This window comes from Seriola aureovittata, chromosome 12 (genome assembly GCF_021018895.1).
Source record: "Seriola aureovittata isolate HTS-2021-v1 ecotype China chromosome 12, ASM2101889v1, whole genome shotgun sequence".
NCBI lineage: Eukaryota > Metazoa > Chordata > Actinopteri > Carangiformes > Carangidae > Seriola > Seriola aureovittata.
The window spans coordinates 2,640,466-2,656,873 of NC_079375.1; the positions used below are offsets into that span (position 1 = coordinate 2,640,466).

At 41.8% G+C, this 16,408-nt stretch overlaps 1 protein-coding gene across 2 annotated transcripts in view; it reads right to left on the reverse strand.

Moving 5' to 3' along the window:
- efr3a (EFR3 homolog A (S. cerevisiae)) overlaps window positions 1-16,408 on the reverse strand; it is a 126,127-nt gene that overhangs the window by 24,064 nt on the left and 85,655 nt on the right. For both annotated transcript variants that reach the window (XM_056391789.1, XM_056391788.1), the window contains 7 exons: window positions 14,764-14,842; window positions 12,120-12,255; window positions 7,343-7,510; window positions 7,000-7,114; window positions 3,823-3,874; window positions 1,483-1,655; window positions 1,311-1,386 (listed from right to left, as the gene is read on the reverse strand). In XM_056391789.1, coding sequence (XP_056247764.1) covers window positions 1,311-1,386; window positions 1,483-1,655; window positions 3,823-3,874; window positions 7,000-7,114; window positions 7,343-7,510; window positions 12,120-12,255; window positions 14,764-14,842 — 799 coding nt within the window. The remainder of the gene's footprint in view (window positions 1-1,310; window positions 1,387-1,482; window positions 1,656-3,822; window positions 3,875-6,999; window positions 7,115-7,342; window positions 7,511-12,119; window positions 12,256-14,763; window positions 14,843-16,408) is intronic.

The following is a 16,408-nucleotide window of genomic DNA, read 5'->3' on the forward strand; positions in this document are numbered from 1 at the left end:
GACCTGGCGTGACCTGATCCCAATGTCCAGCCTCACGGACTCACAGACTTTGAGGCGTGTTCCCAGTAAAACCATGAGGACTTGTCCCTCTGTCCATCAGTGCATGGCGGCTCTCTCGCAGACATTAAAAGCAATTTATATGCACTTTCCATGAGTCCAGGCTATCGTAGTTAACAGTAAATAACTGAATCAAAAAACCTACATTGTTCGTCACATTGAATTTATCTGTGTGTGTATGTAATCGGTAAGGAAATCGACTTGGCCTCCCAGGTGAGTCTGACTACAACATTTTTATCCCCTATCATCCAAAATATCAACAGATTATCCAGGAAACAAACTAGCAGCTTAATTGATAATTATAACAATCGTCAGTTGTAACCCTGTACTGACTAAAACCTCCTCGGCAGCTCCACTCTCCGTGATATGAATAAAAATGTTGTTGTGCCGTATAATGCTAATCAAAATGCCGCAGTGCTGCTCAGCGGAGACAATAAATCCCATTCAGTGTGAATCAGCCTAAAAATAACCTGCTGTGTCTGAGGCCTCCTGTCGTAGAAATGCTCTTTATGAATTAAATAAAAACGCTCTCACAGCCTCGTTCCTGCATTCATGCGCCTGATGTGGAGCCTAATGAAAAGTGAAGGCCAGCGGCTTCTCTTCACCACTAATAAATGCAATTACACAGCATTAACGACCTGTGACAGCAGATGAGAGCCGCTGCTCTGAACGTGGTGAAGTGAGGGGAGTTCCAGCCCTGTGGTTTTGCTCTTTCAGGTGTTTGGCATGTGGGTAAAGGTCACGGCTCAGGTGTGATTCACATTTCAAAGGTGAACAACTTAAACCGGGGTGCTGATGGTGGCCGGGCTTTTCCTGTCATGGTCAATAAACTGTGCGACCTCCTTGGATGAAAATTTAACAGTTTAAACATGCAACCACATCTTAATAAAGCGGCCAGTTTTATTAATGTAAGCGCTTGATTTTCTGTTGAAGTTCTAGAGTGACTTTTCTTTTGTTTGTTTTCGTTTGATTTTGTTTTGAAGTGGCAGGTTTTGAAGATGCGACTGTTGCTGAAGGATGCGGACGAGGAGAACGATGTACATGTGTGAGCTCATTTTCTTATTCAGCTCAGGCGCAGATTAGTGGCAGAAAACAGACGGAGCAATCAGTGGATGGTTCAGTTTAGTTCTTGGTCAGTGAGCAACAGATAACTCCGACGTCCCTACAGCTGCCGTCCTCCATGAAGGAGAAACCTTTACAGCCTCCACACGAGTGACAAGTTAGCTCAGTGAACTCTGCAGAAGATTTTCTACCTTCTTCATGAATGCGACGTCTTGTTTGGAAATCTTCTCTCTTTTAATCTTCAGTGCTGCGACGTTGGGAATGATTCTGAAACAGAAAGAAACCAAACAGGCGTCAGAGCCGCTGACACCAAAGAGCATAAGTTACACTGTATATAGGAAAGCTGGTGTGTGCGCTCTGCACCTGATGCCGCGTAGCTTGGCGCGGTTGTCATGGCGATCAATGATGTTGTGCAGGATCTCGAGCACCAGCTGCCTCAGCTCGCTGTCCTCCATCAGGGAGATGGAGAAGAGCGGGTCCAGGAAAGGAGGAGGCAACGCAGCTGCCATGGACTTAGACTTGAAGCCGGAGGTTACCTGTAGTAGAGGAGAGGGAGGGGGGAGAGAGGGGAGAGAGAGATGTGAGCTGACTTATCACAGTGTGATGTGATTAATCCACAGGGAGGGTCGTTGAGAAACAGCGCTTGAGCAGAGCTTAAAGGTTACGTTCACAAGCAGCTGAAAGCGTCCAAATGCTGACCTTTCCTCCTGTACGTGACTCTGATTTGATGATTTATGATCAGTGTGAACAAGAGGGGGGGGGGGTGCTTGTATCTGAACACAAATCTGAGCTTCCATATATAACATGTTGTTCGTTACAATGCTATAAAAAGCTTTCAAGACCTTATTAATACGTCGTATTAAGACAAAGACAGACTTCCTGTCTTTGCTTCAGCCTTGAAAAATAAAAACAGAAACTTGTTTGTTGTCCTGGCTTAAAATGCTGATCACAGCCACATTTGATTAAAGTGGAGGGTGTGCACTTTTCCAAACAGAAAATCAATTCACCTTTGTACCAATTTTCAAAATGGCAGCGCTGGAAGTAACACAGGCGTGTGCACAGACAACCTGAGGGGGAGACTTGGTCTTGGTATAATCTGAAATAGCTGCACCTATAATAAAATAATTAATAGCTATAAATATGGTAAAAATACAGTATCTTAGTTTGAACAAGTCAATTATTCAGTCATTGTCAGTGTACCTACACTAAGCTTATTGATCGAGTTACTACATGACATTGTTCATTACCTTATTAAATTACATAAAGCACCTTTGTTCATATTCCCATAAGTTTGATGTTTTATAAAAATATAGAATTATTTCTCCTGACATCAGTCTTACACTACAGAAAAGTCCTGATGGTAAACGTTTTCATCGTGGACGTCAACAACTATTTAAAGCAAAATGTCTCCAATCAAAACCTCAGAAAAGTCATCCTGCAGTACTATCATAGACTGTAAATAAAGATGGGCGTAGCCTCCGTGATGCTCCACTATCGCCATTTTGGCAGTGCCTGACTCCGCCCCAAACTCCCAGCTAATCCAGAAATGGGCAAAGAGGAGGGGCATGTGTGTAGCCGAGACTTCGGTGCATGATGGTTTATGGCAAACCACCCACTTGTCACTCAAAGAGGCCACGCCCTCAATTCTCCATAACTTTAAGTCTTAATAAAATGTAAACAGGTGAGTGAAGGAGGAAATTCGCTGTTGACTACAAGTCCTCAAACATCTGGGTTTATTCCAGCAGCACTCACACCGACACACACACAAACACAAACACACTCCCTCCTGTTGCACCCTACCCCTCTCTCCCCTCATGCTCAGCCCCATCTGCAGCTGAACTGCGATATAAATATTTTGACCTTTCACCTCTCCTCCAGCTGCACTGAGAAGCCAGGTGGTGGCGAGGGAGGGAGGGAGGGGTTGAGCCGAGGGGAGGCGAGGACACATGGACGCCGTCATAAGTCGCAGTGTGAGTGTTGGTGTGCAAGAACCGCTGCAGTGCACAAGGATACTGCAGGAAAACAAGAGAGCGTGTGTGTGTGTGTGTGTGTGTGTATGTGTGTGTGAGACTCATGCATGTGTTTGCGTGCATCACTACTGGGTGTGTTGGTGCCACCTGTGCCTCCTCATCTCACTGAAGCATATAATGAAGGAGACGGAGGTGACTTCAGACGTCAACACTAAATACCAAGAACTCTAACACCAGCAACATCGAATAAAAATTTCAGACTAACTGGAACGTTTTTTTCCCTAAGAGCTGGAATAAAACACTAATGATTTATCTAATTATCTATCAATTAATAGTTCATTATATATTGTACTTTATATTGTACATTTGCCATTTGAATCTTGTGCTGATTTTGTAAGTTGTGAGTTTCACAGTGTGTGTTCATCCCTCCCAGATGATTTCACATATATTTAGAAAAAATCTATTATCTGCTGCCAAATACAAAACTGCAGTTCAAAGCCACTTATTTATCAAATTAGGTCAGATGTGAGTTGTCATGGTGACATGTCATATGAGTTGTGACAGAGCTCAAGTAAATCAGGCTGAACCTTAGTGTTTTCACCGCCAAGCTTCACCAAGTCAGCTCAGTGTGCGATTCTCCAAACGGCTAATGAATTGCTACGCTAACTTTAGCTTCGGTTCTAGTCTGACAGTTCAATCTGCTGCTCCGGTCAGAGGACAAGGAAGGACTCACCATGATGAGGGAGCTGAGCAGCATGGTCTGGATCCTCTTGGTTCCCTGATGCCTGAGAGAAAAAAAAAAAAAAATAAAATAATAATCAGACAGCAGAAGAAGAGGAGAGTCCCTATGATTGGCTGGTATGGTAACCTGAGCGTGACAGACAGAAAACACCTGAGCCAGATTGTAAAGGTGGCTGCTAAGGTGACAGGTGTCCCACTGACCCCCCTGAAGCCCCTCCCCAGTTCAGGTACAACAGGACTAAAAACTCCTTTATCCCGAGTGCAGTATTCCTGCTGAATCTGCACACGTCAATTGTTATTTTTATAGTGTTCTGTTTTTATATTGTTGCACTTGTTTCTGTTTTTTATCTGTACCCCTGACTGCAAATCAATCCCTCTTGGGATAATAAAATGTCTGAATCTGAATCTCTTTTATTTCAAACTGGCAAATTTGTGACACACACACACACACACACACGTTTAGCAGCAAGTAAAGCAGCTGTAATTATTGAATTATAGTAATTATGCATTTTGTAGACATATGTCCAAGGCTCCAAGGCCATGTTCAGACCAACATAGACCAACGTTATTACAACATAACTCCAGCTTCCTCATTAAATTTTAATGAGGCCACTTCATTGATACAGCGCAAGGGATAAAACCTAGGCTCAGAAAATAAATAAAATAAAAAATAAAAAAATGGCTCATCTTGAAATGTGTTGGCCAATCAAATACATGTAACAAGAGCAGAGCAATTTACCTCAAAATCGGACAGACCAAGAAAACTTTGCAAAGTTGTAAAGTCACGTCTCTTATTATGATAAACCACAGTGTAGTGTTTGGCGTGGGACAAGTCCTCAGAGTTGTGCATGCAGAACTCAAGGTGGTCTTCCAGGCTCCTCTGTAGGGCTGTACCTGAATCAGGATGCTCAGACTCAGGGTATGTGTGCGGGATATCTTTCATTCATTCTCATCTACATTTATTTTATGAAATATTATATCATTAACCCAGTCACAGTTCAATGTTTCACTCATCAACATTTAGCTCTAATCACCTGCATCAATTTTTATTTTGGGTGTATAAACCAGTGTAGTCTTGTATATCTTCTCTACCACAGAACTAAATATTACAACAGTATTTTATTATAGAAATGACATATAGCTGCATTATTGATTGTTTCCTGTCTGGTCTGGTTATAGAGAAAATCAGGAGGAGACCAGCAGGAATTTAATTCAGTTTTATCAAATTTTTAAACATTTCCCTCCATTTTCTACAGACGAAAGATCCTGCGAGCAGCAGCAGCAGATCCTGAGTGTTGACAGTTTAAAATGCAGTGTAAGTGCACTGACCTCTGACAAGCTGCAGAGTCAAATCTCTCCTCACGGGCAATGACCCGAAAAGGAGAAGGGAGAGACGGAGAGCCTCTTGGTTTGTGAGGAGGTGGAGGAGGAGGAGGAGGAAGAGGAAGAGGAGGAGGAGGAGGAAGAGGAGGAGGAAGAGGAGGACAGTGTTCGTTTGATTTGGGATTATCTGTTCTTGCACCCCTGAGGCTTGAGGGATTAGCTTGTTTTTCTTTTCTGTTTTTCTTTTTTTTTCTATTTTTTTGAAGCCGTCGTCTCAGTGACCCGGGAGCTGGATTCGCTGCAGGGTGTCGACAAGGTGAAGCGAGGACAGATTAAGATACAATTCACTTTGGATCAGCGGGGGGAGTGTGTGTGTATATGTGTGTGTGTGTGTGTGTGTGTGTGTGTGTGTGTGTGTGTCTCTATAGTGATGTCCTGTGTTACTAGTCTAGTGCTAAATGTCAAACTGTTTAACGTGCTTTATTTTCAGCGGCTGATTTAAACAGTAACGAAGTTAACACATTAACATCACTTATAAATCTGTGACATCACATGTGTTACAGGTTTTGTATGTTGGGCTGGTTAGTGTCACTTTTAACTGACATTCTGCTTTTCTCAGGATTAATATCAGGACAGAAAAGAGGACAAAACAATTTGGTTTCTAATGAGCAAAAACGATTAAGCCAAGTTTATTCATATGTAACTTATAAAAGTTTATTTATAAGGCGCAGACTCACTAATTTTTGAAGATTTCAACTTTCAACACCATCACGGGATAACAGTCTCTTTTTGCAGATGCTGTTTGGTATCTGATACAAAATGACCACCTTGAACTCTCAATTATTTTGATTATTTCTAATTTTGTTTTTCCTTAATTTTTATCTTTGTTCTTCTTTAATATTGGACTTTTTTGGAAGTTTTTGCTATTGCTTCATTGCTAACGTTAGCATTAAAAGCTTTTTACTTTCCAGTTTAGAGGAAACTTCATTCCTTTACTTACCAACAGCTGTCTCCAGAGGTGGAAAGCAACCCCTTTTTGTTTTGCTTCTATTTCTATCACTTCTTCTCTTCTACTGAAGCTAGAACGCTAACCAGCTAGCTCTCATCTCGTCACTTGCCGATACCGAGTCACAGCAGCCTCCAGTCTGTTCTGAAGAAGTAGTTGCTCAGAGGACATATTATAACCTCTTGTCTTATAAACACAATGATGGCTGAAGCTTTTGGCAAGACTGGTAAGTAAAAATCTGCTAATGCTAACACTTACAAATAGCTTCTTTAAAGTCCAACTGAAATGAAATAACAAAAGCTAATTCCTTTATGAAAACTAATTTGCAAATTTATTGTTGTTAGCTCTCTAGTCCTGGAAGGTCTTTGTTGATGCATCAGAAACGCTCCTTTGGCTTCCAGGTCACTGAGCAGTGAAGCTGCTGTCCTGGTTTGAATGACTGAGCAGAAGCACAACACACAAGACACTGTGGTGCAGTGCTATTGAAGAATAAGGACCACAGCATTTGTTTCAGCTGATTTGTTAGCTAGCTCTCTGAAAACTGACATAAGCAGTGAACTGGATGTGTCATTTTTCACTTTTAGATACTGATTATTCCTCATAGAGAACACAGGACGAATGATTTGAAGAGCAGAGGTGAGTGCTTTCATTTCATGTTTCCATCACAATCTATGAAACCTCAGTGTTCACTGTGTCTGAGCTGAATGTGCTGGGGAAGAAAAGAGTTTAGAGCTAAACTGTCTCTATATTCAGGAGTGGGGGCTTTTGGTAGCTGTGAGCTGTGAGCTGATTGGCTGCAGCAGCACCCCGGGGTTGTTGGATAATGAACGTGTGACTCACCCAATCTTGACGGTGTCCAAGGTGTGGCAGGGGGTCCCATACACTGGCACTTTGCCCATGATGAACATCATGACCTCAGCTCGCTGGTAGTCTGGCAGGTTTCCACCGAAGAAGCCTGGCAGAGAGAGAGATGAGAGATGAGAGATGAGTCAGCACTCAAACACAAAGACATTCTCCCCTCAACAGTCTTTATTTCCACATGAAAAGTCTTGCACAGAACCAGGACTGCAAGCAAAGACTCTGAACACAAACTCTATATGAGTATGTATGTGTTTCAGACAGACAAAGACAGACAGCTCCTGTCCTGTCCTTTAGTGAGACAGGAAGCTAAAGTCTGTTGTACCGATGGTCTGGATGATGGCGTTCTGGACGATCCGCTCTTCACTTTCTTTGCCACGGACAGAGGAAGCGCTGGCACTGGAGTTTCTCCTTGAGCTCTCGCCCAGCTCGAAGTCCACGCTCATCCGCAGGTGTTTGAGCAGAGTGTTGAACACCTCCAGCACTGTGGGACCTGCACTCACACAAACACATACACACACACACACACGCACACACACACACACACACAGGCGCGCGCACACACACAGTCACCATAACAGAGTAGATTAAAGTTAAAAACCGAGAGGTTTCCAGCTGGGACAAAGTATGAGAAACTTTTGTCATGGAATTTAAATGCTACCAGTGTAGGGAAACAACAAATTCTCTGTGTGGCAAAATTACTGTGAAGCAGAGACGACACTCAAACTTTCCACAAGAAAATCTGCTCACAAATATAATTTCTTTCATTTGGAAGAACATTTTTAAAACGTTTGTCTCATCTAACCCCTGAATATCCAGATTCTTCGTTTTATTTCCACTGAAATAGCCTTTAAGCTCCATATTTCCCTCTTCTCCTGTGTTTTATTTGAAGTGTTGATCCATAACAAGATATATTTGTGGTTTTAAGAACCAAAAACCATCTCAATGTAGTTTTACATCTCCTCTCTCAGGCTTCTCTCTGGAGCTCTAGTAACAACAGGTCAGTAAACCAATCAGAAGAGAGGAGGTTCTGAGCCTCTCTTCTGATTGGCTGACTGTTTTCTGAGTATTCCAATAAAAATATAGCAGATTTCAGGTAAATACTCAGAGAAACTTAATCCTGCGAGGTTGGATGGTGGGTCCAGGTGGGTGGGGCTTGGGACATGGCTGAGGGTGGTGACTGTTTTGTTGTGACATCACAAAGTCCTGACGGCTGGTTTTAAGGCTCAGTTTCTGAATACAGGCTGTGTGCATTTCTCTGTGGACTGAGGCTTTGATACTTTCACAGTATTAATATAGAACCTAGACCTGCTTTATAATCAAACAACACATGGACATCTACCTTTATGGACCTTTAATGTTCAAAAAAATCCACTCACTCCACAGTGCCTGTAAATATGATATGGAGTCTTAAACAGCTTGATGTTATGATGTTTGCATTGAGATCATTCCATCTTATTCACATTTCCCCCAAATTTCATCCTTAAATATTTGGTATCAGTGGAAACTGGTCTTCACTAATATTCATAATAAAGTTATGAGAAGATGAATAGTGACTGGCTCCACAGGATCCGTTTGTACTGACTGAGGGTTTAAGAGTTTAAAGAGAAATCTGTTATATTCTGCGTCATTAAAAATCATACTGAATAACTTAAAGGTTTTAAAGGATTCATTAGGGTTTCCCAGAGAAGTACAGACATTAAACATTTAAACATGGACCCGAGCTGCAGAAAAACACAGTCCATGGTGTAACAGTCTTGTGTCTGGGACCAGTTGCCTTAATTCACTTTGTCACAGGAAGCAACAGCCAGTCACCCTGTGGCACAATGAGGCCTTTACCCATTAAATAAGACTGGAGAATTTTTTTTTTTTTTTAATTTAGATATGGTTAGGTAAGGAGCTAGGCTACCAGGTTTTCCCTTGCTTCCTCTCTCTATGCTAAGCTAGGCTAAACACTCAGGAAACAGACAGCATCCATCTTCTCATCTGCAACAGGGTAAATGTCAGGATTTCCCTTTGACACTGAATCTACTCTAATCTACTGAGGGAAGATTACACACAGCAGGTCTGGAAACAGCTTCACATCACTGAGCTGCTCTACAACAACAACAAAATCCAGCTACAAAACCACAACTGTATCTGAATCAGAAACTTCAACATACTCAGACCCACAACTGAAGGTACTGGCTGTTATAACACAGTCAGTGGAGGATGAGAAAGACAGAAACCTCTGAACAAGTTAATGAATCCAAGTGTGTAGTATTGCATTAAATGGTTTACATCTATCTTTGTGTCTGGTAAATATACATACATACATAAATACATATAAAGACTGAAAATGAGGTGAAATAATTATTAGTACACCTCAAATGTAAATCGAAAACTTTTAAAGGGTTAATTAACTCAAATTACAAACTCATCTATGGTGTCGCTGTATTTTCAAATGTCATTCCTCCCATTCCTAGTTAAAATGTGTATATGTACATTGATTAAAAATATCTGTTATGTTTTGAATTTTTTACATAGAACATATGTGTATACTAACAGACTTTGGGATGGATATGTATTTTTATGTAACATATGTCTACAATATAAGCATACATATAGAAATGTATATATGTGTATAGGCTACATATACACTGCTCAAAAAATTAAGGGAACACTTAATCATTACAGTATATCACCAAGTCAGTGAAAATTCACTAGTGATTGTGAATCAGTTTGACCTGCTTTGGTGCAAATGAAAGTGACAACAGGTGCAATGGAGAGGCAAAAGCAAGACAACCTCTAAAAGGGAATTGTTTTACATGTGGTGGCCAGTTGCTCTCTCCTGATCCTTCCTGACTGATTCTAGTATCCTTGTCACTACTGGTGGCATGAGGTGGTACCTGCTGCCCAATCGGGTTGCACAGGTAGTCCAGCTCCTCCAGGATGGCACATCCATAGGTGCGGTCTAAAGGTTTGCTGTGTCTCCCAGCACAGTCTCAAGAGCATGGAGGAGATACCAGGAGACCGGCCGTTACAATAGGAGAGCTGGACAGGGCCTTAGAAGGGCATCAACCCAGCATCAGGACCGCTACCTGCTCCTTTGTGCGAGGAGGAACAGGAGGAGCACTGCCAGAGCCATACAACAGGACCTCCAGCAGGCTACTGGTGTACATGTTTCTGACCAAACTGTCAGAAACAGACTCCATGAGGGTGGCATGAGGGCCCCACGTCCTCTAGTGGGACCTGTGCTCACAGCCCAGTACCCTGCAGCTCAACTGGCTTTCGCCAGGGAACACCAGAACTGGCAGGTCCGGCACTTGCCGCTCCGTTCCCTTCACAGATGAGAGCAGGTTCACACTGAGCACATGTGACAGGCGTGAAAGAGTCTGGAGACGCCGTGGTGAACGTTATGCTGCCATCATCCAGCACCGTCCCACTGACCTTGATGTCATAGCCAACAGAACCCTGACTGCTTTTAGGTACCGGGATGAAATCCTCAGAGCAATTGTCAGACTTTATGCTGGTGCAGTGGGCCCTTTGTCCTTGGTGCAGGACATTGCACCAGGGTAGGCAGTTCCTGGATGACGAAGTCATAGATGCCATTGACTGGCCCTCATGTTCTCCTGACCTAAATCCAATTGAGCTCCTATGGGACGTTATGTATCGGCACATCTGTCGTCACCAAGTACCACCACAGTGGTACCCAGGACACTATCCACCAACTCATTGGGAGCATGGCCACACGTTGTCGTAATGAAATTCACATAAGCTGGATCTGCTTGTGATTTCAATTTTTAACTTTAATTTTCGGTGTGGTTGTGAATCCAGCCCTCAATGGGTTGATGATTTTGGTTTCCATTTGTTGTCGTTATATCATTTTGTTCTCAACAAATTATACAATGTATATCAGTAAAGATTTTTTCAAATTCGTTCATCAAGATCCGATGTGTGATTGAAGTGTTCCCTTAATTTCTTTGTCCAGTGTAAATGTCAATATATTAAATATTTCCAATTTCTAATAGGTTTCATATACAATTTTTACATATATATATAAATATAAAATAAAAACGTATGGAAATTCAATATATGTACATATATACATTTGCATATGGCCAGAAACCTCAGAACTTAAAGAAAGAAAAACCATTTGCATGGACAGATCACTATCAATAAAAACTTAAGAACATACATTAATATACGTTAATAAACGGAACCTTTAGGTTCCTGCAGGTTTGTGGTATTGGACAGGTGTTTCTGTATTTCTGGTCTCTCAGTGAACGTTCATATCAACACATTCAGATGTGTTGATCTGAAAAGATCTGAACCTTTGTGCTCACCTGGCATTAACACGCAGCTCATACCACTTTGAATTTGTGTTTCTGCTGTTTGCACATAAATACACTGTGATTACCCAGCATGCTCGTTAATGCCAGGCGTCCGTGTGTGTGTGTGTGTGGGGGTGTTAGGGTTAGGGTTTGATGTCATAAACTGCTCTACACATCCAGCTTGCATCTAAACCACATCATCATACTGTACCGAGCCACAGGTTTGGAGGAGTCGTTCTTTCAATTCCATAGGTGCACATGTCGCGACTTTTGGTCTCTTGAATCATTCCTTTATTTTTCCCACAGGAAAAGGCGGTAAAACACGGGTCATAGAGATTAAATACACAACAGCTTGATCTATAATTATATAAATTTATTCCTATCAACTCTGGTGGATTTTTAAAATTCAGTTCAATAAACTACAGCTGATCCCACAGTGATGTCTCCATATCTTCATATCTTTATACAGTTTTTGTTGTGTCTTGTGTTGAGTTGTTTTGTATTGTGTGTTGTTGTGTTTGCGTTTGTGTTTTTGTTGTGTTGTGTATTGTTGTTTGTGTGTTTTTGTTGTGTTTTGTTGCATTTTTGTTTTGTTGTGTTTTTGTTGTGTTTTTGTTGTGTTTTTGTTGTGTTTTGTTGTGTTTTGTTGTGTTGTGTTTTTGTTGTGTTTTGTTGCGTTTTTGTTTTGTTCAGTTCTTTATTGGAATTATTGGAGCTTCATTTTCTGTTGACAAACCGGTTACTACTGGTCCTGCAGTGGGAACCAGTCCAGTCCTTTAACTCACTCACCCACTGAGCCTTTGGCAGCGATGGCCACCGTCTCCAGGAGGACCTGGACGATGCCGGCCCTGACCCGCGGCGCGGTCTTGTTGTGAGTGTCCAGGTGGTTCAGAACCTGCTGGATGACGTGGTGGGAGTGCTGAGCCTGGAGACGGAGAGGAAGGAGATTTCGAATCGTGTTTGGAAAGTCAACAGAAACTACATTTTTGTCCAGACATTATTAAACTGAGGGGGAGGGAAACAGAAACCCAGCACACCTGGATCCAGCACTTGAATCTTGAAGTAGATTTTTTGGTCCTGTGCTCCTAGGACTAGTTCAACAATTGTTTTTTTAATTGCAAAATAAAGTGCATTTCTCAAAATGTTGGACTGTCCCTTTAAGAAACCAGCCATATTTCAGGTGAGTCTTTCCTGCTCCTGAGAGTACAGATTGTTTTTTGTATCTGGCCTTCTTCAATACATTGGTATCAGCTCTTTACAGGAAATCCTGATGATGTTATGGATCAGTTTCCTGGAACTGCTGGACCACAGCTACACCTCAAAATGTAAAAGATCATCCTCTGTGTTTTTCTTCTAAAAATGGTCCAAACTCTGTCATCTCTCTCCTGACAGCGGGACGTTCGAGCGTGTCTCTGAGTCTCTGCAGGACAAACCCGGGGTTTGTTTGTTTTTCCCTCACTCAGATCAAAGAGGTGCCGTCTCCTGGCAGACAGACACAAACCCCCCGGACAGATCAGAGAGACAAAACTCTGCCAGCGCCTGTCGAACACTCACAAAGAACATACACAAAACCGTCCGGCAGCCACATTGATTGTGTTTTATCTGTGGCAGCACCTCAGTGTCGCCTGGGAAGTCCTGGACGAGCGAGCAATTAAACAAACAGTCAGAGGGGCAGAGAGAGGGAGTGGGATGGAGGTCTGAGCTCTGTGTGTGTATGTGTGTGTGTGTGTGTGTGTGTGTGTGACAGGGACATGTGTGTTGGAAAATGTGACTGGCATCAGTGCACCAGCAGTCAGTGTGTGAGTTAGTGTTGTTCCAAACTTCGCATCCATCACAATTTAAAATGTAATTAGAAGATAATTAAGTTACCTGTTAGTGAGCTTTAATAATACAGGAATGTTTAGGTGCCTGAAAACATGTTTTTATTCATTTTAAATATTAAATTAAATCATCAAATATTGATGACTACCAATACTGAAATGTGACATACAATATATGCTCCTACACATTGCCATATATGTCACTTATAAAAGGACACATTATTGTCATTATTATTATTATAACATATATGAAAACACCCATAGTAAATGGTGAACATATTTTCATTTTTATAGAAGGTTTTAGTATAAGGTATTATATGTTGCAGTCATAGTTGTTAATGATATATATTTGATTCATATAGGCAGCTTTACTAAAACAACATACTTAAAACATACTGGTGTATCTTTGTATTTATGCACCCTGTGCTTTTATGTTTTTTATGCATATATCCCAATGCTACGTACCCAACTGCCCCGCTGGGGACAAATAATAGAGTGATTGATTTCTATATTTACATTATAGTCTTACATTGACAGGCTTTGGGAAGGATATATATGTACGTAACATATTTCTACCATAGAAGCACATATACTGTATATAAACATAAATATTTGTATGGGCTAGAAATACTGTATATGTCAATATATGAAATTGTTCCAATTTCTAATAGGTTTCATTTCAATTTTTACATTGGTTTTAAGGTTTTAATAAATAAACATGGTGATAGAGAAGCACAAACATCCAATAATTATTTGCAGGTGCTGGGTGACAATCGTCTGCACAGAATTCAACCTGAAGAAGATCATGAGTGGCTGAAATTTTTTTCCACATAAAGGAATTGGGAATGAGACATTCAAGTGAAGGTCTTTGTTTTTTTCTGATAGTAATTTGAAACAAAATATTAAGAATTAGCCTTTAAATTTGGCTAAGTATTGATAAAATCTCCATGGCAACAGTGATGAGAAGCTGATTCAGGACAGGATTTAGGAACCACAATGTTCATGGTATGTATCTGGATCTTTGCTGCATCTCTCTCTTCCTCCTTTCCCATCATCTCTACACTATCAATATTTCACAGAGGCACAAAATGCCCCCCCGCCCCCCCCCCCCCCAAAAAATAAATAAATAAAAAAATAAATCTGAATTTGCTCTAAAAATTAAGGCATCAAATCAACCACTCACACCTGAATCTCCCTGTCTAAGTAATCTAAGTTTGGGGGCATGAACCACTCACAGATACAGAGATGTTTTTACCCTGGACCAACCCTCCTTCAACAAGCGTTTTGTTCAGCAGGACTTGTACTACACAGTGTGCAGAGGAAGAGCTGCCTGAGAAGCAGGAGGAGCTGGAGGTAGAATAAAAAAGCCGAGTAAATCTAAGAAAACATAGAGCGGACACCAGCGTCAGATCAGCTGTGTTCTCCATCTGCCTGTGGAGGCTTCAGGGACACCGCTGACTTCAGGCCTTGAGCTGGATGACAGCTCGTCAAGATGACTGACAGGCGCTGGAGCCAGATCCAAGGGAAGGGGGGAAGGGCGAGGCTAACAGTAACTGTACACCATGACAATGTCGCATTTCAAACTCAAAACTGAAGCGATGTATGTGCTGTACCTGGATGGAGTACATGATGATTCTGAAGCAGGAAACAGCAAACTCATTGGGGTCCCAAAGGTGGTGATTATCCAGGTGACTGAGGGCAGGAAAGAAGAGAGGAGCTCATTAACATTACAGCTTCAACAGCATCAGCATTGAGGTTTGGACACGTTAATCTGTTGTGTCCCTTCATAAACAAAAAACATCCCCGGATCTGAAGTTTGAAGATGCTGAACCTTTTGGAACAGAAACATGTGTTAGTAGATAGTGTAAAGGCAGATGTCCATGTGTTGTTTGATTATAGATCAGGTCTAGGTTCTACATTAATACTGTGGAAGTATCAAAGCCTCAGTCCACAGAGAAATGCACACAGCCTGTATTCAGAAACTGAGCCTTAAAACCAGCTGTCAGGACTTCTGGAACTTTGTGATGTCACAACAAAGCAGACACCACACTCAGCCACGCCCCGAGCCAATCACAGGCACTGAAATAACTTTTTTATTTAGCTCCAAGCTGTGGTGACATGATATTATTATTATTAGAGTATAATTCATGAAGCTCTAAAAAGACAGATTTTACATCTATACAGAGCACAGCACCTGATTTGTCTGGCCTCAAAGAGCAGCTGACAGCAGGTGGACAGTCAGCACCTGGCTTCTGGTTTGGTTACAGTTTAAATGAACCTTTGTGACCAACATAAACATTTAATATTGACCAAATAATCAGTAATATCCTCTCACCTATAATCTTGCAGGACAAAATAAAGAGCTGCCTGCACACTCTCAGATAAAGATAAACAGATATAATTAGATAATGCAGAGGATCAGTTACCTGGACTAAATCTGATACATCCCACCACTGATTTCAGAATAAAGGGCAAAAAAAGGGGGACAGTACACCCATGTATTTAAACTCGAACTCTACGCTGAAGGAGGTGAGATGCCCATGAGGTCAGAGGTTTTATGAAACATCATGTGGGTTTTGAAGGTGTGAGATGATACAGTGCAGTATGCAGCATTCAGGTGACAGTGACCTTCCAGAGTTTTCTCTACTTTAGAATCCATGTTTTCAGCAAAAAAAGCCTCCGACAAAGAAAGAAACCAGGGCACAGGCGGACTGACCGTGGGGACTTCTGGCTCAAATCCTGGTCAGCCAGTGAACCGTCAGAACATCCAAAAAGTTTGCAAAGTTTTTACCGACTCCATTAGTGTCTTTACCGGTTCGCCAGTGTCTTTACCTGCTCCGTCAGTGTCATTGGTGTGGCTGGTCCTAGTATATGTCCAAGGCTGAATTTCTTTCCCAGTCTGAGATGAGAACCCCACGAGCTGCTAAAGGGTCCAGCTTGAACTGGTTTCTCTTCTCCTCCATGCGTCATTGACTTGATGGTTCATAATGTTACATGTCTGTTTTCTTCTCCAGTAGACATGATAACATTACCCTTATCATGAATGTGTTCGGCAAATGTTGCTGTGGCTAGCTGGCTCCCTGTCAGCGTTGCTGTGGGGCATATCATGGAAATGCTAGCATGGGCTAATGGTTGGGGTTTGATCGTTTATTGTTGGCTCTCGTGTTCAGAGGGAAACTTTATTCAGCTTCTTCTTGTGTTTTTAAGGGCTGCTTTCACTAACAGAGTGCTGACTCAGAACGTGATCCAGTGCGACAT